This window comes from Odocoileus virginianus, chromosome 23 (genome assembly GCF_023699985.2).
Source record: "Odocoileus virginianus isolate 20LAN1187 ecotype Illinois chromosome 23, Ovbor_1.2, whole genome shotgun sequence".
In the NCBI taxonomy this organism is placed as follows: Eukaryota; Metazoa; Chordata; class Mammalia; order Artiodactyla; family Cervidae; genus Odocoileus; species Odocoileus virginianus.
Genome location: NC_069696.1, coordinates 14,931,827 through 14,958,173, shown reverse-complemented (window position 1 = coordinate 14,958,173; position 26,347 = coordinate 14,931,827). Strand labels below are relative to the sequence as shown.

Sequence of the window (26,347 nt, the reverse complement as noted above, 5' to 3'; positions counted from 1 at the left end):
GACACAGGACCTAGAAGCCCCCACACCCAGCGTGTCCCCAGACACAGGACCTAGAAGCCCCCACACCCAGCGTGTCCCAGACACAGGACCTAGAAGCCCCCACACCCAGCGTGCCCCCAGACACAGGACCTAGAAGCCCCCACACCCAGCGTGTCCCCAGACACAGGACCTAGAAGCCCCCACACCCAGCGTGTCCCAGACACAAGACCTAGAAGCCCCCACACCCAGCGTGTCCCCAGACACAGGACCTAGAAGCCCCCACACTCAGCGTGTCCCAGACACAGGAGCCAGAGCCAGGGTCCTCTGCGCCCCCAGCACCTCGGGGTTCCCCCTGCGGCTGCTCAGATGGCAGCCCAGCCACAGGAAGACCTGCAAGAGAAGCCTGGAGCCCAGAGTCAAAACCACGGATGATAAAAGCTATGTTCTAGGAAACGAAGCCTCCCACCCAGCAACACAGCGGGGCTGGCAGGTCTGCGAGCTGGTTTGGGTCAGCTCAGTGCCTTCTGCCCAGGTGCGCCCTGTGCCCAGGGAAGGTGCCCGCGAGGCCACAGTCTTGCAGTCTTTCTCCCAAACTGTGGGCGAAGTCAAAAGTGTTACCTATGTCAGTACATCACCTGCTCACACACACGCACGCACACACACCCCACAGTAAAGGTATGTGAATGCACGCACATGTGTATATGTACACATACATACACATACACACTTTTAAAGGATGAAAACCAAGGGTGAACATGCCTCAGTGGACGGCACAGATGTGGCTTCAGAGGCCGCCAACAGCCTTGCTCATCTGCAAAGCCTTCAAGCAGCCTCTGCTCTGAAGCACGTGGCGGGTCCCTATGCCCCACTTGCTGGGACCCCTCCCTGGGCTGCCGCCCCCTGGGGACCCTGTGTGCCTGCACACCCCCCTCCTCCCCAGCTCCAGACTGTCCCCAACGCCCCTCCAGGCCCCCTGCCCGCCCGCCCGCTCCCCGGGGGCGTCCCTTGGTCACCAGTGTGGACCATGTGCTCACTGCTGCTTCATTCCACCGGAGTCTGGAGTCTGGCGGAGACGGGGCACTCCACGGCTGCCCCAAGAGGAGGAGCACGTGACAGGGGAGAGCCTCGCGCGTGGCCGTGCATGGGCAAGGCCCAGATGACCGGCAGAGCGCCCCGCCTGCGCGCGGAGCTGGGGGTGTCCCCCACCCCCGGGCAGAGGTTCTGGACCCAGAGAGGGGAGCAGGGCGCCTCGGGCAATACCTGCGGACTCGGGGCAGACTGCTGCTGGCCGTGAGGGTGGGCACCAGGGCTGCAAGCCTCGATGACTGGATGGCCCCCCTGATGGGCACGGCGCCCAGCCAAAGCAGACCAGCCCGGGGGAGGGGATGGCACAGCGCTTTCCCACCGGGGGAGGGGACGGCACAGCGCTTTCACACCGGGAGGCCGCCGAGGCCCCTACCCTGGACCGCGGACACCTTGGCGGCTGATCGCTGAGCACGCTGTCCTGGCACGTGTGGTGCTGGGAGCCGCCCGCTAGGCATGCCACTGCCCTGGACTTCCGAGGGGCACCCAGCCGTCAGGCTCCCCGTCCACAGGCTGTGTCATCAGCAGAGCCGAGCTTCCCAGCCCGATTCCTGCTAACCTCTACTCCTGTTGATCCCCGACTCCTGCTGGCCTGCCCTGAGGGCACCTGTCTGGGGATGAGCCCATCACCAGGCCCCCAGACGACCCAGTCAGGTGGAGGCCCAAGCAGAACGCAGCGTGACCCCACCCCGGCCTGTGGGCTCACTCCCCGTCCGTCCGAGGGAGGTGGGAGACCATCTGGGTGGAGAAGCAGAGGGGAGGGCCGTCCTCTCCTGAGAGGCGGGTCTATTGCTGGCCCTTCACAGGGAACAGTTATGCCAGCACCGCTTTCCAGCGTTAAAGAAAAAAAGCGGTTGTAAGATAAAATGCTGGCGTCTCAGCTGTATCCTGTCCTGGGTCATAAATGCTACACTGCAAAGCAGGGCAATAGAGACACAGCCTGGTTACCGAGGAGGGGTGATCCTGAGTCCCCTCCCAGCCCCGCCCCAGGAGACCCCAGGGAGTGCTCATGGACATGGCCAGGGCTCGGAGAAGCAGGCGCTGGGCCCAAGAGCTGCAGCCCGATTGCTTGTGGTCAGAGGAGAAGATGACAGATGATGGAGCAGGGGAAACCGCCCTGTGCGACACACAGCAGTGGACACGGGTCGCCGTCCACCTGCCAGACCACGGAGCGCACACTAGCAAGGCGACGGAAGCCCCAGGAGAACTGCAGACCCGGGTAAAAATAACTCGGGGACGTCAGCTCATCACTCGTGACGGACACCTCCCCCCAGGTCAGGTGCGGAGCAGCATCCCTGCGGCGGGAAGGCGTGCAGGGGTCCCTTTCTATCTGCTCAAATCTCCTCCAACCCTAAAACTGCCCTTGTAAAAAGGGGACATCACATTTTTTTAAGTGATAATGTAACAACATGGTTCTTGTCCTTTAACGGAAATGAGAACGTGCCTTAATTTTTTTTTTTTATTGTGGTAAAAATGCACACACATTTTAACCATACAGCTCACCAGCATTAAGCGCCTTCACGCTGTTGTATGACCATCTCCACCATCATCTCCAGAACTTTCTCATCCTCCCCAACTGAGAGTCTGTCCCCATGAAACATCCTTCCCCTTCCCTGCCTGCAGCCTGAGGCCCCCACTGCCTACTTTCTGTCTCCAGGGAAATGACGGCTCAGGGACCTCACGTCGGTGCAATCGGACATGACTGGTCCTTCTGGGTCAGGCTTGTTCCCGAGTCACACAGCGCTCTCAAGGTTCATCTGTCTCGTACCAGGCGTCAGGGTTCCATCTTCTTGAGGGCTGTGTAGTATTCCCTCATGTGCCGAGACCTCATTTATCCACTCATCTGTGGAGGCATGTCCAGAACGTGCCTTTGGACGGAGCCAGCGAGGCCAGTTCCCCACCCCGGCCGTGTCCCCCAGGCCCAGGACCAGGTCTTACCCTCGGTGACCAGACAGGAAGGCCAGCCCATGTCCCCGGCCCTCCCTAAAACAATTTATCTCAGTAACTTTCAGGAAAACAACACCTTTTTTTTTTTTAATTAGATGAAAAAAAAATCTGCTGGCACGTGACCAAAATATCTACAGATTAGTGGGCTTTGAAATCTCTTGTGCTCGCTCCCTTGTTAAACCAGGGAAACCAGGCACTGCTTTCAAGATACATTTCAAAAGCTTCGCAACGTGCCTTCTCAACACAAAAGTTAAGATTTAAACAGTAATACCACTAATTCCCCCGCAATCGAGCTTAAATAGAGCCGAATGGGAGATAATGAATGTCCTGTAGGAATCACATGGAAACTTGCATTATCACACGTAACGATTTTTTTTCCGCATAATCTTGCCACTTAATAAGGCTACACCATACCGTGCAGGAGGAGTTTTAATGGATGCTGCTTGGAACTCAGCTGCCGTTGAAGACTGTCTCTGTTCTTAAAGGATTAGCGCCCAGCAATGTTGGGGGCCTTGTAGACACTAATTAACCAGCGCGAGGAGGTGGGTGGGTCCCACCAGGCTCCCAGGGGCACAAGATTCGCCGGTGCTCACTGATGCTGAGACCCACCACCCGCCCCCCGCCCAAAGAACACCGCCATGGTCTCCGCAGCCCCCACAGACCTGGATGCGGCCCAGTGGCCCTGGGCTCCCCTCCCTGGAGGCTCTCCTCCCTGCCAGTGGCAACGTGCTGATCCTCAGGACAAGTGCATCCACCTCCCCAGCTTTTCCGTGCGGTCAGACCACCCTCATGCCATCAGCCGCCTTCGCTCCTGGAACCCACCAGCTGGGGCTGATGGCACAACTGTGACCCCCGCCACCCCGGGGTCCACAGGAACAGAGGTGCCCGGGGAGGGGACACTGACTGGGGGACAGGGAGTCCCCAGGAGCTGGAGCCAGTCTCAAGACCCCTGGGTGGTCCCACTAACCTGGGAAGGTGGCAGGAAGACCCCCTGCAGTCGGGGCAGTGAAGGCTGGCGAGGCAGGGGGGAAACGCTCCTGGGGCCCCAGGGCGCTTGCGGCCCGGCTCCCCACGCGCCCGGCACGGGGCTCAGGGAAACCCTGAATTCCAGACTCGAGGACCTGGGGCTTCTGCGCCCAGGGCCGACGGGGACGGCCGCTCCGGAGAGGCCTCCGGCCGAGCCGCCTGTGGCCGAGGGAGCGCTCAGGCGAGCCCGGGGGCACTCAGTCCATCTCCAGCTCCACCCCGAGGCTGGACGACCAGCTGGAGCGTGTTCTGTGGTCTGAGTGGTCAGAGCCCCACGCCGAGGGGTCCACCCATCACCTACAGCCCTGCCTGCACGCTGGGCCCAGGTAGGCGGCGGGGACCACAAGGGTTCTCTGGACACCCACAGAGGCAGCGGCTGATGGGAATGGGGGACCCCCCACAGCAGCCCCCCGACTACTGGGAGGAGCCCTGGGTCCCCAGGTACCAGCCTGTATTCAGATAGACACACACTCATCATGGAGAAAACCAAAAGGCTCCCTGCACATGTAAGACCTGCAAGGCACCCCCCACCCCGCATGCCCCAGGCTCATCTCATGGGCCCTCTTGAGGGGTCAGACACACAGAGGCCTGCCGTCTTCTGGGCAACCCGCAGGGCCATGCCTGGCCGGGTCCCAGCCACCCCCGAGGCCGCGGGGGCCCCTGGGGGTCGTCCCGGTGAGTCCCCAGCACCCCAGGGACACAGGCATCCCTCTGTGGGGAGAGGAGGACCGCTTCCAGGGCCTGGGGAGGGTCCGCAGGCCCCCCACACAGAGGCTGGCAAGATGCTCCTGTTTTCTGGCATTCATCATCATCAGCCTCCTAGGAAACCATGGCTCTTTGAAAGAGGACTTGGGTAGACAAGAAAAATAACAAAAATAGCTAAAAAGAAGAGCAGCGTGGATTGAGGGCGTATGCGACGCAGGCCTGGTGGTGTGCGCTCCTCCCCCTCCCAACCTCACGCCACAGCTGGGGGGCAGCCGGGAGCACCCCCCCTCACAGACTGGGAAGGAGGGCCCAGGGAGTGAGCCACGGCCGCAGCTGGATGGTGCCCAGGCTGGCTGGTGGGGAGGACCCCACGGGGCCCTGTGGTTGGGCTCCCAGCTCCCCGGGCACCTGCCCTGGAGGAGGTGTGGGGGCAGGGGGCTGGGAGCAAACAGCACACTGTCCTTCCAGTAGCGGGGCCCCCTCAGTCATGGGGACGCTGACCAGAGAGTCAGATGGAGCGTCTCTCTCAACCCGGTAACTAGACAGACTCAGCCCTGCCGACCCAGGCCCCAGTCTTTCCCCGTCCCTCAGCCCACCTGCACAGGCCCCCAGGCTGGTGAGCCCGTTCTGAGCCCCCACCGGTCACGTGCATGGACAGCCCCCGGAAGCCTTCAGCCGCACCCACCTCCCCACCAGAAATCCACTCCGACACTCGCCAACGTCATTCTGAGACCCACGCAGCCCTGGGCGAGCCCCTGCCCGGCCCAGCCCTCGGTTTCCCCATCTGTACAATGGGCACTCGGTCCCACCCGGCGCCCTCCAGCACCTCCACCTCCAGCGTCTGGGGGAACCGGTCCTGAGGCTCCCTTTTAAACAAGCCCGGAGCCTGCTGGGGACACGGGTGTGGGCCCAGGCCGGCCTGTGCTTACGGCCGTCCCCAGGGCAACTCCACCGGAGACAGCGTGCACGCAGGTGATGCTGCGGGCCAGCCGCCTGCTCCACTCCGGATGCTACCTGGGTCCGCGTGGACACCCCCAACCGTGGCTGCAGGCAACGCAGCTGTCCTGCCTCCCCTCCCTCGCCCAGCAAGCTCCCAGGACGACCCCATGTCCAGGATGCCGAGGGTGAGATTTCACACGCGATCGCCCCAAGGGCTCTGCCCGGTAAGCCCCAAGACAGCAACTCCCCAAGACAGCAACCCCCCAAGATCGGCCCCAGGAAACACAGGTGGCCTAGGGCTGGGGTAAGAGCATGGGGAACGCTCCCTTCACTGCGTGTCCTGCTGAGTTCTCCAGGAAATTCTGCCGACCCTCGGGCTCCCGCGCCCCAGAGCCCCGGGGCCAGGTCCAGCCGCTCAGCCCCCAGAATGCAGCAGTGTGAGGGCTGGGTCAGGACGATGCAGGGAAGCCCCCGGCGACCACCTGTCTGCCAGCCAGGGGCTGTGTTGAGAATCTTCAGCCCAAGGTGGGGGAGGGGGCGCAGGCAGCAGGGACCCCAGGCAGGGCGGGGCCGGACCAAGGGCAGCCCCTCCCACTCACTGTCGGAGCCACGGGATGCTCGGGGGCACCTGCTGTCTGGACCCGCCGTCGCCCCGGGCCCAGGCACAGACAGCGCCAATGCTCACGGGCACAGACCGGGGGGAGGAGAGCCCCGAAAGGACTGAGAAGCCACGGGCTCCCACCCAGGACTCGGGGGTGCGGAAGTCAGTGCCAGATCAGACTGGACAAGCTGGTCTCTGGAAGGAGGTCGGCTCAGGACCCAGAGAGCTTCACCCCAGGGCCCCCGTGGGAGCACCCCCACGTCTGCAGGCGGGCGGACACTGGCTATGCCTGGGCCACAGGCAGCGGATCAGGACCCAGAGAGCTTCGCCCCAGGGCCCCCGTGGGAGCACCCCCACGTCTGCAGGCGGGTGGACACTGGCTATGCCTGGGCCACAGGCAGCGGCTCAGGACCCAGAGAGCTTCGCCCCAGGGCCCCCGTGGGAGCACCCCCACGTCTGCAGGCGGGCGGACACTGGCTATGCCTGGGCCACAGGCAGCGCCACACGCCCGGCCACTCCTCCAGCAGCTAAAGGGCGCTCCGGACTACGAGTCTCACCTGACCCTCCTCATGGCCACCTCCTGGGTTCCTGTCCCCACCCCAGGCCAGCAGGAGGCCTGTGTGCCCAGTGAGGGCGCCCTCAGGACCTCCCCACCTCTGCGCCCGCCCCCACTGCACGGTCAGAGCTTGAGGAATCTCCGGCCGCCCTCCAGGTAGACGGCTGAGTCAGAGGCCGTCTGATGATGGGGAGTAGGACCCTGGGGGGCAGGCTGTGATGGGGCCTGGGTGTCCCTCTCCTGCCCCCCAGTCTCTGGCTTTAATGGTGCTCCTCACCCAAGAGGAACCACCTTCCCTTCTAGAAGATTCCTCAGGCAGAGTATCCCCCCGACCATGAACACCTTCCCAGCCTCAGTGAGAAGATAACTGAACACCCAGAAGTTTGCTCTCAATGCCAAGACACACACTTAATGAAAAAAAAAAAAAGAAATACGCGAGGTTCAACCAACATGAGTCAGCTCGTCAGGATGACTCAGGAGCTAAGAGAATGAACGATACGAGACACATTTTGAATAACGTGCCGGGAAACTGCTAAGCTGGCAACTGACTATTCCAAGTGGAATCAAACGTGCCTTGTGGGAGGCCAGGCACCAATGCCAAAGTGGCTTTCACAATTTTCTTTAAAAAAATGAAAGAAAAGAAAAAACAACTAACTTTCACACGTGCCATCCATGAATAGAAGCAGAGTCCTCGCCCCGTGCAGTCAGCTCAGCTTGCAGACGGCCGGCCCCACGGAGGGCGGGACACCAGGGTCTCTGAGGGCAGGATGCAGGGGTCTCTGGGGGCTGCCCCTTCCATCAAGGAGTGATGGGGTTCAGCGGGAGGGAGGAAGCCCCCAGCCCCCAGGAGAACCCCAAACACAGGCAAGGCCCAGGCTGTAAGGGGGCTGGTGCTTGTTGCATTAAGGTCTGCAAGGCCTCTGGTCCTGGGTGATGGCATCAGTGCCCAGTCATGGGTGCATCATCTTCCAGCTCCCATGTGGTGAGCGGAACAGTGAACCCCAAAAGTAGGTCTACCCAGAGCCCCAGAAGATCTACCCTGAACCCCGGAAGGTCTACCTTACCCCAAAGGGAGGTATACCCAGAACCCTGGAAGGTCTGTCAAGAAACCTGCAAAGTCTACCCAGAACCTCGGAAGGTCTACCCAGAACCCTGCAAGGTCTACCTTACCCCAAAGGGAGGTCTACCCAGAACGTCGGAAGATCTACCCAGAACCCTGGAAGGTCTATTCAGAACCCTGCAAGGTCTACCTTACCCCAAAGGGAGGTCTACCCAGAACCCCGGAAGGTCCACCCAAAGCCCTGGAAGGTGATCTCATCTGGAGTAAATGTCCTTGCAGATACAGTGACGCTCTCAGGATGAGGTCATCTGGATGCGGGTGGGTGCGAAATGCAAGGGCCCGCGTCCTGATGGAGGGGAGCAGGCCATGTGACGCAGGCAGAGCCTGGAGAGGCAGGCCCTGAGCTCGGGAGCCACCAGCAGCACGGAGGGGCTCGAGAGGAGCCCCGCCCCCACCCCTGCAACGCCTCGGCCGGGACTTTCGGCCTCCAAAAGGAGGGGACAGTAAACGCCCACGCTTCAAGCCCCCATTGTGGGCTTGTGTCCCGCAGCCCCCAGAAAATGACTGCCCACCTCTCTCTCCAGCGTCCTACATCAGAGGAAGGCCCCTTTGTTCTCCGTTGGCCTGGACACCGGAGTGACCGCGGCTACTGGAGCGTGGCCTGCGATGACCCTCACCCACCTGCACGACCCTCCGGGGCCCCTGCTGCCCAGAGCTTCAGCCCCGTGCCCACCGGCCTCCTGCTGCCTGGCTCAGCCTGTTTGCTGGGCCCAGCTCACAGTAGGCGCTCCATAAACACGCGCCCCTGGGGCTCACTGCCTCCACCATAACCCTCCCACGAGCGTCCCTGTCTGGCCGGAAAGGAACTCTCCATCTTCTGTGAGCAAGAAGCCAGCCCCATGGCCGTAAATAGAAGGTAACCATAAAAATAAACACACGACCGTTAAAATGAAAAATGCCCACCCAAGCCCACATAAAGTCATCTCGTATGCACAGCCTACGTGCCCTGGCTTTGGGAAACACTGATTTATGGATGGAGGCGTGTTGAGGACTTCCGGGCCGCCCCCAACCCCCACCGCCGGGAGAAGCGGCTTCTGCCTCAAGCTGGGACTCAATGGCCGTCGCCTCTGTGGGCCCAGATGCCAAACGGGAGACCACGTCTTTGCCCGAACACTGACGGAGCGTCTGCCCGTCCAGGCCTCCCTGGGACAGAGGTGGTGAGACCCCCACCCCCCGGCACACGTGGCCGGGCTCCTCTAGGCACGTGCCCCTCCGTCACCCACGTGCGGCCTCCTGGTTTCCTGCGGCCGCTGTAACAACGAGAGTAAACCATGGAAACTCATCCCGCCGGTCCTGGAAGCCACAGGTCCAAGGTCAAGGTGTGGGCAGGGCCAGCCATTCTCTGGACCCTCTGGGGGAGGGTCCTCTGCCTCCTCCAGCCTCTGGAGGTGGGCATCCCTTGGCTGGTGGCCACATCGTCCGTCTCTGCCTCTGTCTTCACAAGGCCTCTCCTGGGTCTCTTCTCCTCTAAGGACGCTTCTCTCTGGATGCAGGGCGGACCGCATCCAGGACGATGGCACCCAGAGAGTCTTACATTAACCTCACCTGCAAATCACACCTCCTCCCCAACCAGGCCCGCCCACAGGTTCTGGGTGCACGCGTCCTTTGGGGGGCATTGCTCAGCCCTCAGCTGTGAGCTTCTCCAAGAGCCCAGCTTGTCACGTACAGGGTCCCACGGGCACCAGCACACAGCCTGTGCCTGGCATACTGCAGGCGCTCAACGTGTGCATCACTCTGGGCCGGTATGTCCAGCAAGGCTATCGCCCAGGCAATCGGCCCTGGGGGCTGTGGCCTTGCAAGGGCTCCCGGGGAAGGGGGGCTCAGGATGATGGCGGGGAGTGGGGGCGGGGTCCTGCAAAGCATAGCTAAGCGTCAGTGAGACCGGGGCTCCTGTCTCAGTGAAGTGTACAGAGCCTGTTCAGCTGCTCCTGCGGTCGGAGGAGAAGAGAGGGAACTGGTTGATATAACCCGCCTTCTCCAGGCAGAGGCTGACTTTGAAAAGACCGTGTGTTTGAAAGGCTGCACACCCTCCTCCAGACTCAGGAAGAACACAGGGCTGAGAGTGGGCATGTGTGATTGGGGTTAGGACTTCCCACAGGGTCCTCAAGGACCTTCCAGAACCAGCCTCCTGGCCAAACCGGGGGCCCTGGGGACAGCGGGGCAGAGGCAGAGGGGGCCGCCCATGAGGTCCAGCGTCAGCCCCTTGTAGGACCCACTGTTACACCAGGAGACCAGGGCCCAGACCAGCCGCTGGCACCCTGGGGTCATAGCTCCATCGCTGAGGTCTCATCCCAAGTCCGGCAGGGTGGGGAAGGCGGGCGCCACCACACCGTCCACCCCGCCTGAGACCTCGGATCACTCTCCCGAGCCAGGGACCCAGCACCCGCGGGACTCGCCAGGGACGCGCCCGTGGGACTCGCCAGGGCCCCAGGGCCGTGGGACTCGCCAGGGACCCGGCGCCCGTGGGGCTCGTCAGGGCCGCAGAGCGTGGACTGAGCCCTCCGCAGCGACCACCTCAGGCCCAACAAGGACCGAGTCATTATTGGCCAGGACACCAGGGAGCCCTGTGCACTGAGGGTGGCCCTCCCAGCACTGGCCAGGCTCCCCCAAAGCCTGCCCGAGGTGCCCCCTGACTGCCCACACTGTCCTAGAGGGGGCCAGCACGTGGCTGGAGAGGCACCACCCTGACCGTCCCATCCCGCCCTCGGAAGGCCTGAGACGGTCCAGGGTCTCCTGGCCCCGAGCTCCACCACCAAGAGGACCCTGGCCTGGACGCTGGAGGTCGCATCACACCTGCAGGGCTCTCATCAGACGGGGCAGGCTGCATCTTCTAAGGTTTAGCCACAGAGAATAAAAAGGGCTCCCGTGCACCCTGGGAGGGCAACAGACAAACATGTGCCCGTGGACGGGAAAGACTGGACCCGGGGTCACTGCCCTACGGGTGGGCTCTGAAGACCACTAGACACACCCACAGCCCTGGGTTCGGTCTGGTCACACACATGACTCCATCCACGGGGCTGGGGGCTCAGCCAGGACACCTCACGCGGGTCCCCGGAGCACAGTCTGAGTCTGTGACCCACTTTCTCCAATCACATGTGGGACCTTCCTAGTGAAAGTGGGGGTGGTCTGGGTGGCGACCCCGATCTCCCTGGGTGGCCAGAGGGGCTGGGACACAGGGCAGCCTCCCTCCCGCTCCTGAAAAGGAGTGTTTGGACAAAGGGCCACATGACCCACAGGGGACCATCCGTAAGTCATCATGGACACCATCAATGTCACCCAGCCGAGGGTGGCAGGGTGCATGCTGGCGTCCTCAGAGACAGTACGGGATAGGGCAGCCAAGAGCAAGGCCCAGGTTCCGCCCCGGGCCGTCGGGGCACTGATGATGGGCAGCGGCAGAGGCCGCGGTGACGGCAGGAAGTGGACGGCCCTGAACAGCCAGGCGACCAAGGGCCGCCCACCTGGCTCCCCATCTGCCAGCGTCTGCCCTTCCCCCGCCAGAAAGGTGACCCTCCTTCCCCACCGCACAACCACCCCCCAGCTCCACAAAAACACACTGGAGCCTGGAAGGAAGGGGCTACTCAGGTCACCGCCAGGGGACCGTGTGGGCCAAGAACAGACTCTGTCCACCACCAGCCTCCGTGCAGCCAGCTCAGGGGGTAAGCTTCCTGGCCGGCAGCCTGGGCCAGCCTCGTGGACAGCATCTCAGCCCCAGGCCTGCCCCATAGGCTTCCCGCCCTCGGGACCACGGAACTTGGAGGAAGCAGGCGGGTCCCAGCTTTCCTGCACCGAACTCTCCGGGGCCACGTGAGGACACCCCCCCTCCCCCGGGTGGGGGTCGAGGCGGGGCTTCACTCAAGCCTGGTCAGTGGCCGCCAAACCCCTGGAGGCTCGGGGCCAGCCCAGCCCACCAGGATGTCAGGGCCCAGGCCTGCTTCTGGCTCCTTCCTGGACCGCCTCTGCCAGGAACATGGCCCTGACCCTCGGTCGGACGGGTCCCGGGGTGGCCTGTGGGGCTGGGCGTGTCCCCTGCTCCTCAGCTGTCCTGGGCTGCCATCTCCCGTGGGAAGCCCCTTGCCTCAGAGTCAGTTCTGGGGGCACAGGCTGGCTGGGTGATCAGAACCCTTGTGAGGGAGAGATGGGGGGCCCTGTCCCTCCCGGGGGCTCCCCGGAGCCAGGCCCAGCGTCCCGGCACGTGCTGGCGGCCGCGGCTGGGGCCTCCCAGGCGGGGTGGCCCGGGGAAGGAATCTCGGGGGGCAGGGAGTGGGTGTGGACCGAGGCTGCAGCCCGAGTCCCTGCCCCGGAGGGGCTCCGCCCAAGATCCGCGTCCTCTTCAGCTCAGGAAATACGGGCTGGACCACCCTACGTCTCAGGTCTGCGACCCTTTCCATCCTGCCAAGGAGACTGGGGTCCCGGCACTCCAGTGACTTGCCTGATATCACGTGTCCACCCAGCCTCCCAATTCCAAAGGCCATTTGCCCAAGCACGTGTGAGCCACGAGCCAGGTGCTGGGTCAGCGGGGTGCGGGATGTGTGAGGGAAGGTGGGTGTGAGACTCCCGGGGCCGCCGGGCTCCGGATCCAAGCAAAGAAGGAGAGGCAGTGAGCGCACACACGGCCCACGTCCCCCTGACGTCTGTGACCCAGGCCTGTCCGTGGGTGCCGCAGGGTCTCGCTGGGCGTGGCCGCTCCCGACAAGGCGGCCCCAGGGTGCTGGGGGCAGAGACGGGACCGCAGGGCCTCTCCCCTGCTTCCTGCCTCCTGGCTGGGCGCTGCTCCCCACGTGTGCCTGCGTTTGTGTGTGTGTTCATGCACGCACGTGTTTGCATGTCTGTGACCATGTTGCCTGTGTGAGACAGGCTCAGGAGGAAAGGCGAAAGGGAGCGGGCACAGCGGGCCGGCTGGTCACCGGCACAGAAGGACAAGGACTCCAGGGGTCACCGCGTGCAGCTCCAGGAGGCTCTGAGTCCATTCACTGAACGTGTGTGAACAGCAGCACACGTTACACGCAGACGCAGTGACAGCCTTACGCGCTACCTCACACACGCTCATGCTGCACCCTGCACCTCCTGGAACCGGCTACTGACCAGTAAATGCCGAGACTAAGGGCGGCTTCCTGATCCAAGAGCAGGCTCTCAGGGTGTCTCATCACTTCACGTGCCTACGGGCATAACCTGTGGTGAGTGTTTAGTGAATGTAACCATATCATCCAACCAGTCCATCCTAAACGAAATCAACCCTGAATATTCAATGGAAGGACTGGTGCTGAAGCTTCAGTACTTTGGCCAACTGATGCAAAGAGCCGACTCACTGGAAAAGACCCTGATGCTGGGAAAGATTGAGGGCAGGAGGAGAAGGGGGCGACAGAGGATGAGATAGCTGGATGGCATCACCGACTCGATGGACATGGGTTTGAGCAAGCTCCAGGAGACAGGAAAAGACAGAAGAGTGCCGCACTTCATGGGGTCACAGAGAGTCGGACGTGACTTTGCAACTGAACAACAAACCACCATCTCCACACACACACACGTGTGCACACAGACGCATGCACACACACACGCACGCACACACACACACGACTACATCAGCGGTACCCCATTGTCAGGGACCCACCACCCTCTGCCCCCCGCAGCCTCGGCAGCCCTTCCCCAGCGAGGGGTCCTGGCCACCCCACACTGCCCCCTCGCTGCTGGCGCCTGTGCACAGGGCTACGTCCCCAGGATAGGCAGAAACCCTGGTGTAAAAGCCTGGTGTGCACACGTGTGTAAATCAGACCCTGGAGATGGCGCTCACACGGTCTGCTGCAGGGATCCCTGATGCCCGGCTCAGGGTGGAGGCCAAGATGGGGCCTGAAGAGCTTCCAGAGATGAGGGCGGAGAGTCCGGGCAAGGGCAGCCCTCCCGAGCCTGCACGCCTGTGCCTGGCCCCGGGGGGTGTGACAGCAGCCGGCCAGGCCCCGGCGCCCCAGCGGAGCAATCCCCCTCCGCGTTCACTCTGTCCAGCTGTCAGACACTCCGCAACGAGGCTCCCATTACGGTGAGTGCGGGTTTTAGACTCTGCCACGCTGAATAGATACTACATGATGATGAGAAGCCGGGCTATTTCGATGCGGCCCCCAAGTGCCCCCCAGCCGGCCCCACACCCCTGGCCTCAAAAAGGAACCCCGCTGAGGGGAGAAAAGGCAGTGTGGCCAGGCCCCTCTGGACGCAGCCAGAGGCTCCAGGAGAAACAGGCAGGCAGGGAGGTCCGGGCGGGTGGTCGGAAGCAGCTGGAACACGGGGCATCTCAATCTTCTGCCAATGTGAACACTAGTCCCAGGCCTCTGTTCCGACCCTCCTTGGTCATCACAGCCTCTGAGAACCATCTGTGCACAGCCTGGGCCCCAAAACTCCTGTTCTTGGAAGCTCGACATAGGGGCCACAATCCTTCCCAACCCACGGGGGGCTGCCCGCAGGCGCCAGTGCCCGGGAGACCCCGGTGTGCGTTGTAACTGGGGTGATTTTCTGCTCCAACAAATATATTTCTGATGGACCCCTGGGTGCCAGGAACTGTGCTCTGTCCACTTTTTAAAATAAGCTCACAGATGTAAGAGACAGTTAACCCTGGACTCCTGACCTCATGACGACGACAGTGATGACCGCCCGGCGCACAGTCACGGCAGCTCACAGGAGACGGCGGAGGGGCTTCTCGGGGGTAAGCGTGCTCCTCCCCAGGCCCGGGCTCCCAGAATTCTGCTTCACTTCCAGAACGAGGCGCTAACTAAATAAACCAAAGTTGAATCCTGTTTACTCAACAGTCGGCCCTCAGAGCAGCTGTCCGATTCAGAAGGGACCTCCGGAATCAATGCCGGGTCCACGGCAAGCGTGTCCGGACATACACACTCATCTCCGGAGACATGCTCTCCCGCAGAGGCTGTGAATCACACACCCACCCACCTCCCAGCTCTGCGGCCCCCAAGGAGAGGGAGACGCAGGCAGACCTCAGACCCACAGCGGCGGGAAAAGCGGACTGTTACTGCTCCTGTTACATCAGCAGCGACCCGAGGACCCGAATCTGCAGGGTGATTGAAAGGCTGGGAGAAAAATACCTTCGGGTCTTTGGTAGAGGGAGATGGAAAATCTTTGTTTTTCTTTTTCCCCTAATTCCTGCCGTTTCCTTAAGGCCGTGTTCTGAGACCCAACATCATCAGGGAGATAAAAGGAAGTCTCCCCTCTGCCCTTTTGGGGTACAGCACCATGCGGGCCCTCTGTCCCCCAGTTAAGACGTTGCATTTGAAATCAGCTCCCCAGACCACCCCCTCCACCCCTCCCGGACTAGCTCAGAAACACAGGGCGCGTGCGGGCTGCATCCAAAGACCAAGGCCAGCCGGAGCTCCCCAGAGGAGGGTCAGGGCGTCCCGAGGGGCGAGCAGGAGAAGGCAGGGGCACCCAGGTCCTCACCGCCCCCGCCCCAGGTCGCGGCCCTCTCTCCCCTGCCCTCTGGGTGCCTGGCCCGGCTGGCCGTGGCGGGCAGGACGCTCTCACAAAGACCGGCCTGGCCAAGACTGCAATCAGGGACCACAATACGCCTCTCTCTCGTCCACAGCCCTATTCATCTTCGCCAACACAGGGAGACAGACTGGCCAGAGGGGGACGGATTAGCCACGGGGTGACCCGCATCTGCACACAAAAGGCGGAGTGTGGAAAAGCGGCTCCCGGGGGCCCCCCATTCTTCACCGCTGAAAAAGCCAGATTCAGGGAAATGGCCATTTAAACAGCTCTCTCCCACCCGTCCGCAGACAACAAGTCACAGTTGTCTGTCTGCCTGCCTCGCTCCCCACCTCCTGGGGCCAGCGCGCCTGGAAGGAAATGGCCTGGGGCCTGCAGCCAGAGGGCCCGGGGGTCCCGTGCACCCAGGGTGGGCCTGCCCCCAGCCCCCGGACCCCGGCCCCTGGACCCCCAGCGCCTGCCCAGGGCTCCTGACCCCAAAGGGGACAGTCAGGGAGGACAGGGTGCTTGCTCCCAGTCTGACCTTTCAGAGAGACGGAGCGCAGGGCACTCCACCCTGGGAAGCAGGAATGTGACATTCTTTCAGGATGGACAGATGGCGTTTCTAAGAATTGTAGAGGGCTGTGTAGACAATCAAACTTCCCCCAAGCGCCTGCAGAGTGCGGACCTGCTCCGGGCCCGTGCCCCACCTCCCTGTTCCTACACCGGCTTCCAGAGCGTCGCGGCGCCTCGCGGAGGTTGCTGCCCAGATCAGGGCAAACACGGAGGTTTCCGTGCTGGGCTCTTCAATAACCCATCCTCAGAAAACAGCACCCTCTCCAAGCAAGATGAGGCCCCGAAACCCTGCCCTGCCCTGCACCCAGAGTCTTTGAATCCAAGAGACAGAAACTCTTCTGTTGATCAAAACATGTGTCTTGACCTTAGGACGCGGGGCCTCAGGAGGACGGCAGGGCCTCTGAAGACAGCAGGACCGGTCAGCTCCCACCGGGCGAGCGAAAGGCACAGGCTCGGCCAGAGGCTCTCAGAGCTCCCTCTCTCAGCACGACAGCTCTAAGATCACGGAGAATCTGTCTCTACACAGAACAAACCCCTCCCGGGGGAACACACACACAGCCCGGCCCTTTCCACCTTAAAAGCAGTGAACTTCACAGGAGTCCCCCTTTCAAAAGAGATCCCCCTGAAAGCACAGCTTGGTGGGAAGGAAGGGTGAGGAACTGTGGTCCACTTGGTGGGGCCCAGAGTCCCCTGGCAGAGGGCACAGCTGGGATCAGCCTCTGGGTGGCTTGCTAGCCCCCAGGGACCACCCACCCCCAGCAGAGCCAGCCGCTCCTGAAGCAAGCTGGTGGTAGAGGGCGGGCCTCCAGTTCATCCGAAACTCACTGGGCCCTCTCGAGGGGCTAGGCCCCGGGGGGTTGGGGGGGGGTGGGGGACGTCCCCTCTTCCTTCAGGGCCTGGACCCAAAACCAAGGGCGGGAAAGGGACACCAGGCCGAAGAAGCCGGTGACGGGCGGCCTGGCCTCCCACACCTACCTGCTTCTGGAGAGCCAGAGGCAGCTCGTTAATTAGGCTAGAAAGCAGCTGAACGCTGCACACCAGTCCTTTGTGAGGGCCGGGAGCCAGCGAGGGTCTGCCTGCGCTCCCGGCCACGGCGGCTGGGAGATGGGCTGGCGTGCCCTGCCGGCCGGGGTGGCACCGCACAGCGCTGGGGGCAAGGGGCCTGGGGGCGAGGGCACGGCCGCCATGGCAGCGGGCGCCGCCCGGCCCGAGTGTCTGGGCCGGCTGTTCCACAAGGGCAGCCGGGCTGCCCTCCAGAGCCCCGGCCTCCGAGCCAGCAAGTTCCCGGGAATGACCCGGGTACTCGGGTCCGCGCCGCCCCGCGAGCCCCGGGGCTCCTTCCCTGGACAGCAGGGGCAGAGCCGCCCCTCCCAAACTTGCTCGACTCAACCAAGTCCCAAGAAAGATCCACTGCAGCGCGAGCGCTGCTCTCAAGCAGGCAAGGACGGCGGGGGCCGGACTTGGTGCGGGGCCAGGCGCTCTGGCGGGCGAGCCCCTGCTCCTGGAGCCGGACGGCCCCGGGCTCGCCCGGAAGGCGGCGCGGAGAGCGGGGTGCGGGCGCGCAGGCCTCGTCCGGGGCTCCCTCCGCCCGGGCCCGCGCCTGGCCCGCCAGCGTGGAGCACGGGTGCCATCTACCGAGAGCCGGCGGACAGAGGCCGGGCGCCGCTGCCCACGAGCCGTGCGGGGAAGGGGACGGCACGGCAGCCCCGGAGCGGGCCGGGGCCCGGCGGCACCAGACGCACCGAGGCCCCCGCGCCCGCCACCTCGGACCCGGGGCTGAGCGCGGCTGCGGGAACCGCGCGGGGCCGGGCAGGGAGCGCGCCGGGCGCCGGGGCCCCGCAGTGGTGCCGGGCTGGCCGGGCCGAGCGCGGCGGCGGCGGCCGAACGTGCTGGAAGCCTGGCGCGCGGGGGGACAATTACCTTCTTTCAGGAACTGCGCGTGGATCACCAGGACGAGGAAGCAGCAGAGCGCGGCCCCCGCGAGTGCCCAGAGCGCCTTCAGGAGCTGCATCGCGGAGTGCCCACTCGGCCGACGCCCCCCAAGTCGAGCAGCGAAGGTCCAGGCGCCGCATCAGCGCCCCGCCGGGTGCAGCCGCCGCGGCCGCCCGCTCGCGCCCTCCATCCGCGCCAACGCCGCGCTCCGCCGCGACTGGAGGTGCCGCTCCGGGAGCCGGGCTGTGTCTTTTTGGGCAGGGGGAGGGGAGCGGGCGGGGGCGCGGGGAGGGGGCGGGCGGGGCGGGGAGGTTAGCACCGAGGCTCGGGCCGCGGCGGCCGCCGCTCCGGCCGCTCGGCCACCAGCGCGGGCTGCGGAGCGCCGGGGGCCCGGGCGCGGGGGGGTGGCCGCCGCGGCCCCATGAATCAGCCCCGCCGCCGCCCCCGGAGCCGCGCCGCCGGCAGGACTCGGACGGCGGGCCGTGGATTGCGCAACGGCCCAACCGCCGGTCGCCTGCCGCCTCCCGCCGCTGCCTTCCTCTCGCCGCCGCCGCGCTCGCTCCGGCCCGGGGCTCAGGGGGCCGCGATGCCGCCGCCGCCGCCGCCGCGGAGAACCGAGCGCGGGGCCGGGGCTGCGCGCCGGGCGCGGGGCCGCCGCACCATCGCCGCCGCCGGGACCCGCGCGGCCGGGCCCAGCCCGCAGGCAGAGAACTTGCGCGGCCCGGTGGCCCTCGAACGGTGCCGGCCTCCTCGCTCCCGGAGCCCGCGCCTCTGCCGCGGCGGCCGGTCGAGGCCCGGCCCGGGCTCTCGCGGGCCGCCTGCCCGGCTGGGCCGGTGGCGGCGGCCGCGCCGACAGGTGGGGCCGGCGACAACGCGCGCCTCGTCCGCGGGACGCCGCCGCTCCGGCCCGTGGCGCGCGCCCGCCGCCCGATCGGCTCGGTGCTTCTGGGGAGGCGGCGGGAGGGGCCGCGCGGCGCTCGGACTCCGGCCCGCGCCCGCCGCCGTCTGCGCTCCTGCCTGCCAGCCGAGCCGCCGATGCGCACTGGGCCGCGGAGGGGGCCCGGGGGACCCCGGCCGCCCTGCAGCGCCCCCGCCTGGCGCGCCGGCGGGTCAGGCGAGGCCGGTCCGGCAGAAAACCGCGGGTCGGGCTCCACCTAGGCGCGCAAGGGCCTCACTGCAGAGGCGGCCGAGGCGGGGGCTGACCGAGAGGGGATCGCGCCCCCGGTGCGCCCAACCTCCCCCCGACCCCTCCGTGCTCCGCGGCTCCCGGGGGGCGGGGGTGGGGGCGGGGACCCGGCCCAGGACTGACCCGCGGCGGCTTCTGAAAATCTGCACCTCGTCCTGGAAACACACTCGCTGCACATTCCGGCCCCAGTAGATGCCATCCTTCAGGCCAGCCGGCTCGGTGCGTGGGCCTCAGTCAATGCCCGGGGGCTGCGGTAGACGCAGGAGCGGGCCATTCCTGGCCCGGCTTCCTCCCACCTCTGGGAAGCGCTGGTATTCGCTACCAGCCCCTTTTCCTCACCAACTCTGAGTCCTAGAGCCGGGGTATCTGTGCCCAGTTCAGAGTCCCGGAGGCCAGTATCTAGGCCTCAAGGCAGTTGTTTGCCTGAATTGAATTTCAAATGCAATTCCAAATGCCCAGCAAAGAGCTTTGGCTGGGGATCAGAGTGGGAGCCTCTGCCTGATTCTAACTAACCCCCACCGTGTGGGGTGGGTGGGGCACAGGAGAGGGTCCCCCCGTTTAGGCCTGGAGGGCAGGCCCTAGGAGGCCCCAGAAAGCTGCTTTCTGCCTGCAGGGACATTGGTGGGCAGGAAGGGAAAGCGGCCAGTCCTGGGAGTACTCCTGGAAGTCAGGTGAGTCAAGGCCCTCCACCCACACTTGGGGACACAGACACCAAGTCACTCCGGATCAGCACTGAGGTTGCCGCTGCCTACCTGGCCTGAGGTGCTGTGCCAGCCCCGGGTCGGAGGGGAGGCCGCCCCTGAAGCAAGCCCCCACACGGGCCACGTCGCTAGCCAGGACCCCTCCCTGGGGATGGTCCACGAGACAGAACACCAGCTCTGAGCCCCTTCCTGGAGAAGTGTCTGCACCCTCAGACAGGCCAAGCAACTCAGACCCTGCCTTGCAGGTGGCAGGGTGGGCGGGCGCAGTCCTCTGTCCCCTTGCACGGATCCTCAGAGTCCTATTTCCTTTAACAGCCTCCTTCTCGGCCTTCACCCCCAGGCACTTTGCAGGAAACCCCCCTGCAGCAGCCTCTGGGGAGCCGCCCTTCCTAACAGAATAGAGCCTGACCTCCACCAAGGTCATTGGCGTTAAGTCCTCACCTGGTGCTGCGCTATCCCGCTCAGAAGGCTTGAGGCTTGCCGGGAGCTTAATACACACGCACCACCCACCCCCACCCCAACCCAAAGGGACCTCAAGCAGGAAGCACGGCCAGCCTCCGACATCCTCTGTGCCCAGGCAGGTGGCTACTACTGGAAATTTTGAAAATTGCAAGTATTCTCCATTCCCCAGGAGAACTTTTACAAACTAACCATTTCGAAGCTCCTTCTGCAAAGAGAACTAAGAGAAGAGAGTTTATAAAGAGAACTGTGGTGTAAATTTATTTTCAACAAGTGCGACAGGAGGGGCTGTGGCGTGGGGACCAGATTATCCTCCAGCTCCAAGACCTTCCACCGGCAACACGTGTGGCATTGCTTGTGCCCTGAGAGGAGGTGACAGTGAGAACTGGGGGCCCTGTGACAGGCGTCCACAAGAGGGGATTAGCCATGCACCCAACAGAAGCCCACAGTGCCACTGGGAAGTGAGTTCAAGGTGTCAGAATGAACACCACCCACATCGCAGGAGGGGACACCCGGGATCTGACCAAAGAGATGCCTCAAAACAAATGATAAAGCCATGATAGTGTGTGTACGCGTGCTCAGTCAGTTCAGCTGTGTCCAGTTCTTTGCGACCGAATGAACTATAGCCCGCTAGGCTCCTCTGTCTGTGGGGTTCTCCAGGCAAGAATACTGGAGTGGGTTGCCATGCCCTTCCCCAGGGGATCTTCCCGACCCAGGGATCGAACCTGCATCTCTACTGTCTCTTGCACTGGGTGGGCTGTTTACCACCAGCACCACCTGGGAATCGCCCCCCCTCTGCAACCGGGACTCAGATTGAGGACAGTCTTCAGGCCAGAAGTGTGGGGAGTCCTGGAGCCACTTGCTGGAAAGAAGGGAAGAAGGCTGTGGCCAGCGATGTTGGAAGGATGTCCGGGTCTCCAGAGCCAGCACGTGTGACCCCGAGGAGAAAGCAGTGCCTCCGAGGAGCAGAGGCCAGGCGCTCGCAGGTGGGAGCTGTGGCGACGCTGCCGTCAGGCGAGGGCTGCTCAGGCCAGAGCCACAAGCGTGCTGTCCGAAGAGAGAGGGGCGTCGTCTGCCTGGGGAGGAGCCCAGAAGGCTGGAGGTGAGCACTGGGAGTGGAAGACACACCTCTGGTTTGATGTGTCTCTAACTGAAACTTAACATTCCCTTCAGTTGGGCATGCAGGCAGTAAACACAAGAGTTTAGGTGTAACTGTGATTTCTGTCGCTACCAGAAATTGCAGGAATCTTCATATCACATTACAGCTCATGCAGATAGCTTGAAATATCACCCTGACTTCCAATTATGGTTGTCCCACTGCCAGAAATTTTTATGTAATGTTTTAATAAGGAAGCAAACATATTACTGTATCAAAATAGGTTTCCCAACATTTGATAAAACTGCATTTTGATATAATTGGTTTTCTTTACTAATCTTGTATGTTTTTCTGTTGTTCTGAGAAGGGCTTCGTAAGCATCACCAGAGTGCCAAAAAGGCCCATGGGACAAACAAAGCCTGGGGTCTCCTGATCTCCTGAGAAAGGGAGAGTGTGTGAGAGAGACAGAGGGCAGAGTGGACATCTCTGGTCATCCGCCGCAGGCAGGGGCAGGGGTCAGAGGCAGGACCATCCCCTGGGAGGGAGATGCACAAACATCCCCAGGCCGCAGCCGGCCAGCATCAGGCCAGTCAGGGACCTGGCTTGCCCACCAGCTCCGCTGCTCCCTCCAAGGGTGCCAGTCTGTCCATATGCCCTGCCTGTTCCCAGAGAACCTACAGTCAGCTCGCTTGGTCAAGCAAGAAGCCTGCTGGGTCAGCAGGACAGGAGTGACACTCAGTGACCAGTGACTGTACTCACTTCAGCGTTTATTCCTGTGGAGAGGACCTGGCCAGGAGGGCCACCAGGTGTTTGCAGAATGAGAAGGGAAACCCAGGACATGTATGCTGTTAACACATGACCCTGGGTGGGGGTAGGGGGGTGGAAATCACCAATGACAGAGAAAAGTAAGGTAATAAAAATAATTCAAATAGCATCATTCTAGAAGAAACTTGAGAGAAGGTGCACTAGTGAAAGAAAATAAGTTACCATGAAAAACAGGGAAAGAAAACAAGAAGGAAATCTTGAGAATAAACAAGACTAACCAACTTGGGGCTCCAGGGGATACCCTGAGAAGTGAAACAGGCATGAGTGGGAACCAGGCGTGGAAAGTAAGGGATACCTTGCAGAACAGAGTAGCTAGAAATAGATGGGAGGGTCGGGAAAAGCTGAAACAGGCAAGGTGTCAGACGTCTATCTACAGAAAGTTTAAAGGAGAAGAAAAAGGGCAACAGAGACTAGGAAATTCAGACAACCAAACACACATCCTTGGATGGCAGCCCCCAGACTCAGAATAAGTCTGACTCAGCCCAGGACCCATGAAATGCAAGGGACTCCGAGAAGCCGGCAGAATGAAGAGAAGAAAAGTATGTCTGGGAAGTCAGACACAGATGGACGCTGGGGTTTCCATTAGCAACACAGCTTCTAGAAAACCCCAGAGCAGATCGTTCGGCACTGAAGAGAAAAGTTTTGGCACCTAGAGTTTTATACCCAGCTAGACTATCAACGCGGTTCCCCATTTGAGGGAGCACAAGACTTTGGTTGACTGGCCATGTGTCCACAGCAGTAAAATGACCTAGGGTGACATCCCAGCATAAACAGGAATCAAGGAGTTGGATGTGGGAATACGGGACTGAAGAATATCTCGCATATTTGATTCTTTAGATGTGAAATAAGCTGTAAAGAATGTGCTTAAAAACACATTAGGCCCTCACACTTGGAAGAATCTCCTTTAACTAGTAACACCTTTGCTATAAAACGTTACATCTCTTTCTTCATAGTGCTGGTCACAAATTTGCTATCTTTGCTGAACAATATTCATAAAGTAGTATTGTAAATGATACTGATCTCTTTGTTTGTTTTAAAATCCACAAGTAGACAAAACTCAGAAAAATGTTTATGGTAGAAAGATAAATACACATCTTAAATCTTGATTTTTTAAAAAATTTGTATGAAACAAGGGAAGGTGGTGTTGATGTGGGCCTTCTGATTTCTCCTGGGCCAGAGTGAGAGGTGCTCCTGCTCTGCCCTAGAACTTGCACTAAACCATCACGCATGTCTGACCATTTCCTGACAAGGCTGATCAGAAGCAGCGAGTCAAGGGGTAAACATTTAAGTAAGCACTTACCGCCACAACATTGGGCAAAAATAAATAAATAAAAATCACAGCAGGAAGGCCCAGATGATGAACAGTTTTGTCTCTGGGGAAAAGGTCAGGGTGTGGGAAAGACCGAGGCAGAATCTTGCTTTCCATTTGTTATTTGATTTTATTTTCTCTAACATGTGACCCATTTAAGCTCTGTGATTTGAGAAAACCTAGTATTATAAAAATACTGTAAATGAATCACATTCTGTCCATATAATGTAATAGTCTGCACTTGTTGAAGAGAACGAAGTGGTATTTATAGAGAGATGTAAACAAAATAGAGACGGTCACAGCTATGTTTTTAAATAAGTGTGAACACACTCTAACAGCGAAACACCACGAGAGCAGGAGGGGCTGGAGGGCTGGCCGTGGCTGGTGGAGAGAGGCCACCCGCGTGGAAGGGAGGCCCGTGGCTTTCTAGGAGGGCAAGGAGCTGGGAGACGCAACAGGTGGGGGGCTCAGGGCCAGGAGACCAGAGTCCAGAGTTCTCAGAGGGGGCTGAGTTCCCAGTGAGCGTTCCAGACAAGGCAACGGGAGGCAGCAGGCAGAGGAAGCCGCGAGGGGGGAGCACTGGGGGTCAGGACGGGGGTGAATTCAGTGCAGCCTCGGGCCTCCGATGCGGTGGGAAGGGGTAGGACTCTGGGCTGAAGTCCCGCCTCTTCTGGGTCCAGCAGGCGAGGGCAGACTGGGCCCAGAGTCGGAGCCTCATCCGCCCCTGTGACCACAGCCAGGGCTGGGGGGACAGCTGGAAAGTGACCACCACTGTGTGCATGGGTAAGCCTCTGGGTGACTTTAGAGGACCTAGCCCCAGTCAGCAAGAATAGTTAGTAAACGCAACAAGGGGGCGGGGAAGCAAAGAGCAGGGTTTCACTGGACGCACCTGCGGCCTGGGGGCGGGCTTGTCTGCTGAGGAGGGGCCGTCCTGCTCACAAGGGGACCCTGAGCTTTACCATCCCCCCGCCCCACACCAGGGCCCCGGTGTCCTTGGGAGACCCCAGCTTTACCACCAGACATCCATCCCAGTCGTCCCAGAACAGGGAGGGGGGGGGCGCCTGGACCCAACTGGTGCTCAGAGCACACGGCCGCTGAGCGCTGAGGGCTCAGAGAAGGGGGAGGGGAGACGCGGGGCGGCTCAGCAAGGGTGGGGCCGTGCTCGGGAATCCCGGCTCAGCCCTCAGGCCACCGAAGCCTAGGACTCTGAACTCGTGGCTGAGCCGCAGCAAGGCTGGAACAGGACCACAGTGGCCGTCCTAAGGAGAAGACAGCCATCTGGAAGCCAGGCCTGTGTGTGTCCAAAGTGGGGTCCTGCTTGCCTCAGCCTTGTCCCCACCTTGGTGACTGCAGCCCCCCACCACCCACAGGCACCCCTCAGTCATCAGGCCAGGCCAGACCCTCCTCGGGCCGCGTGTCCCCATGATCCTCCGAGCAGAGGTCTGTGTGTCCACCAAGCAAGGCCACACATCCACTGATCTGTGACGACCCCTCCCTGAGTACCTGTGGCCACTCTGCGCCCTGACCATGTCCCAGGACTGTGCTAAGCGCTGTGTGAGGTGCCGTCCATCCTGCAGACGGGAAGGCTGAGCACTGGGGTGGGGCTGCCCGTTTCCACGCCCACTTATGCGCTCTGGCGTCAGGCAGGGATGGACCCCGCACCCAGCTGCCCCTCTCAGATCGCGTTCAACCGTGTGACCCTGCTGGGGACACACTCCTGCTCTGGGGAGGGCCGTGGTGCTGGGGGACGGGTCAGGCCAGCAGCCAGGGGGTCTTAGCTGAAGAAAAGGGCTAGGGGTCTGGGCGGGGGGCCCGGGCTCAGGTCAGTGGCTGTGGAACCACTGGCCAGCTGTCAGTCCCTCTGCCCCTCGATCCCTCACAACTGCTCGGGACTCGGACTAGAGCTAATTGGGCAGATGGCACCCCCTGGGCTTGGCTCCCTTCCTTCCGTCCCCTTCCACACCCATGGAAGGGGCGACACCTGACCCCCAGGGAGGCCGGGGCATGGGCATTGCTGTGGGAGCCCCAGCAAGATGGGCCAGGCCACGCTGGTCCAGAGTCACCCCGGAACGCAAGCTGTGAGCTCAAGCTGTGACTCTGTGTGGAGGGCAGATCCCCCGGCAGGGCCACCTCCTCGGTCCTTTATACCCGGCGTTGGGGGGGGGGAGCAGGGGCGTCTGGACCGTGTCTCTAGAGCAGGAGTGAGCGGAGCCGATGCAGGCTGGAGGGGGGGACGTGGCAGATGTGAAGGTCGCTAGCGAGTGAGGGCGGTGGGGACGCTGGGCGGGGGCTGGGCGGGGGCGGGGGCTGGGGGGCGTCAGCTTTCCGCGGGGCTTCAGGGCGGCCGGGGCCAGGGGCCAGGCTCAGCGTCCACCACACTCAGCCCTGTGTGGTCGGGAGTGCTTCCTCTCTTGGTCTCATTTCTTCTGTGGGCACCCAGCACCCCCAGAAGGGTGTGACCTCAGCGAGACTCCCTTCCCGTCACCCACAGACCGGCGCTAAGCCCCTGTGCCTGGCGCCACGGCCGCTCACAGTGAGCCCCCAGGCCCTCGCCTCCCTGCTCGGACCGCCTTGCTGCGCCCCTGGTGTCTGAGCTCGCCATCGGCCAGGCTCAGGCAGGGACCGCGGGCTGAGCCCTGCTCCTGCGTCCTCCCTCCCCCAGGCCCCAAGCTCAGGCCGGGCCTCTCGGGAGCAGGGCTGAGTCCGCCCCGCAGACCTCCCCACCGGTGCCAGGCGCCGAGGAAGAACCCCGAGGATGCGGTACGCGGGTAAGGGCTGGGGAGGCGGGCAGCAGGCTGGGGCTTCACGGAGGGGCAGACGTGCCCCCTGCAACAACAGCCTCCGGG

The 26,347-nt window shown here is 62.4% G+C and overlaps 1 protein-coding gene across 2 annotated transcripts in view; it reads right to left on the bottom strand.

Annotated features, from left to right (window-relative positions):
• TAFA5 (TAFA chemokine like family member 5) overlaps positions 1-26,347 on the bottom strand; it is a 174,378-nt gene that overhangs the window by 82,709 nt on the left and 65,322 nt on the right. The window contains exon 1 of one of the 2 annotated variants that reach the window (XM_070453524.1): positions 17,914-18,103. The exons of the other annotated variant lie outside the window; for it this stretch is intronic. Coding sequence (XP_070309625.1) covers positions 17,914-18,004 — 91 coding nt within the window. The 5' untranslated portion in view covers positions 18,005-18,103. Of the gene's footprint in view, positions 1-17,913; positions 18,104-26,347 lie in introns of those variants that run through there. 2 annotated transcript variants of the gene reach the window in all.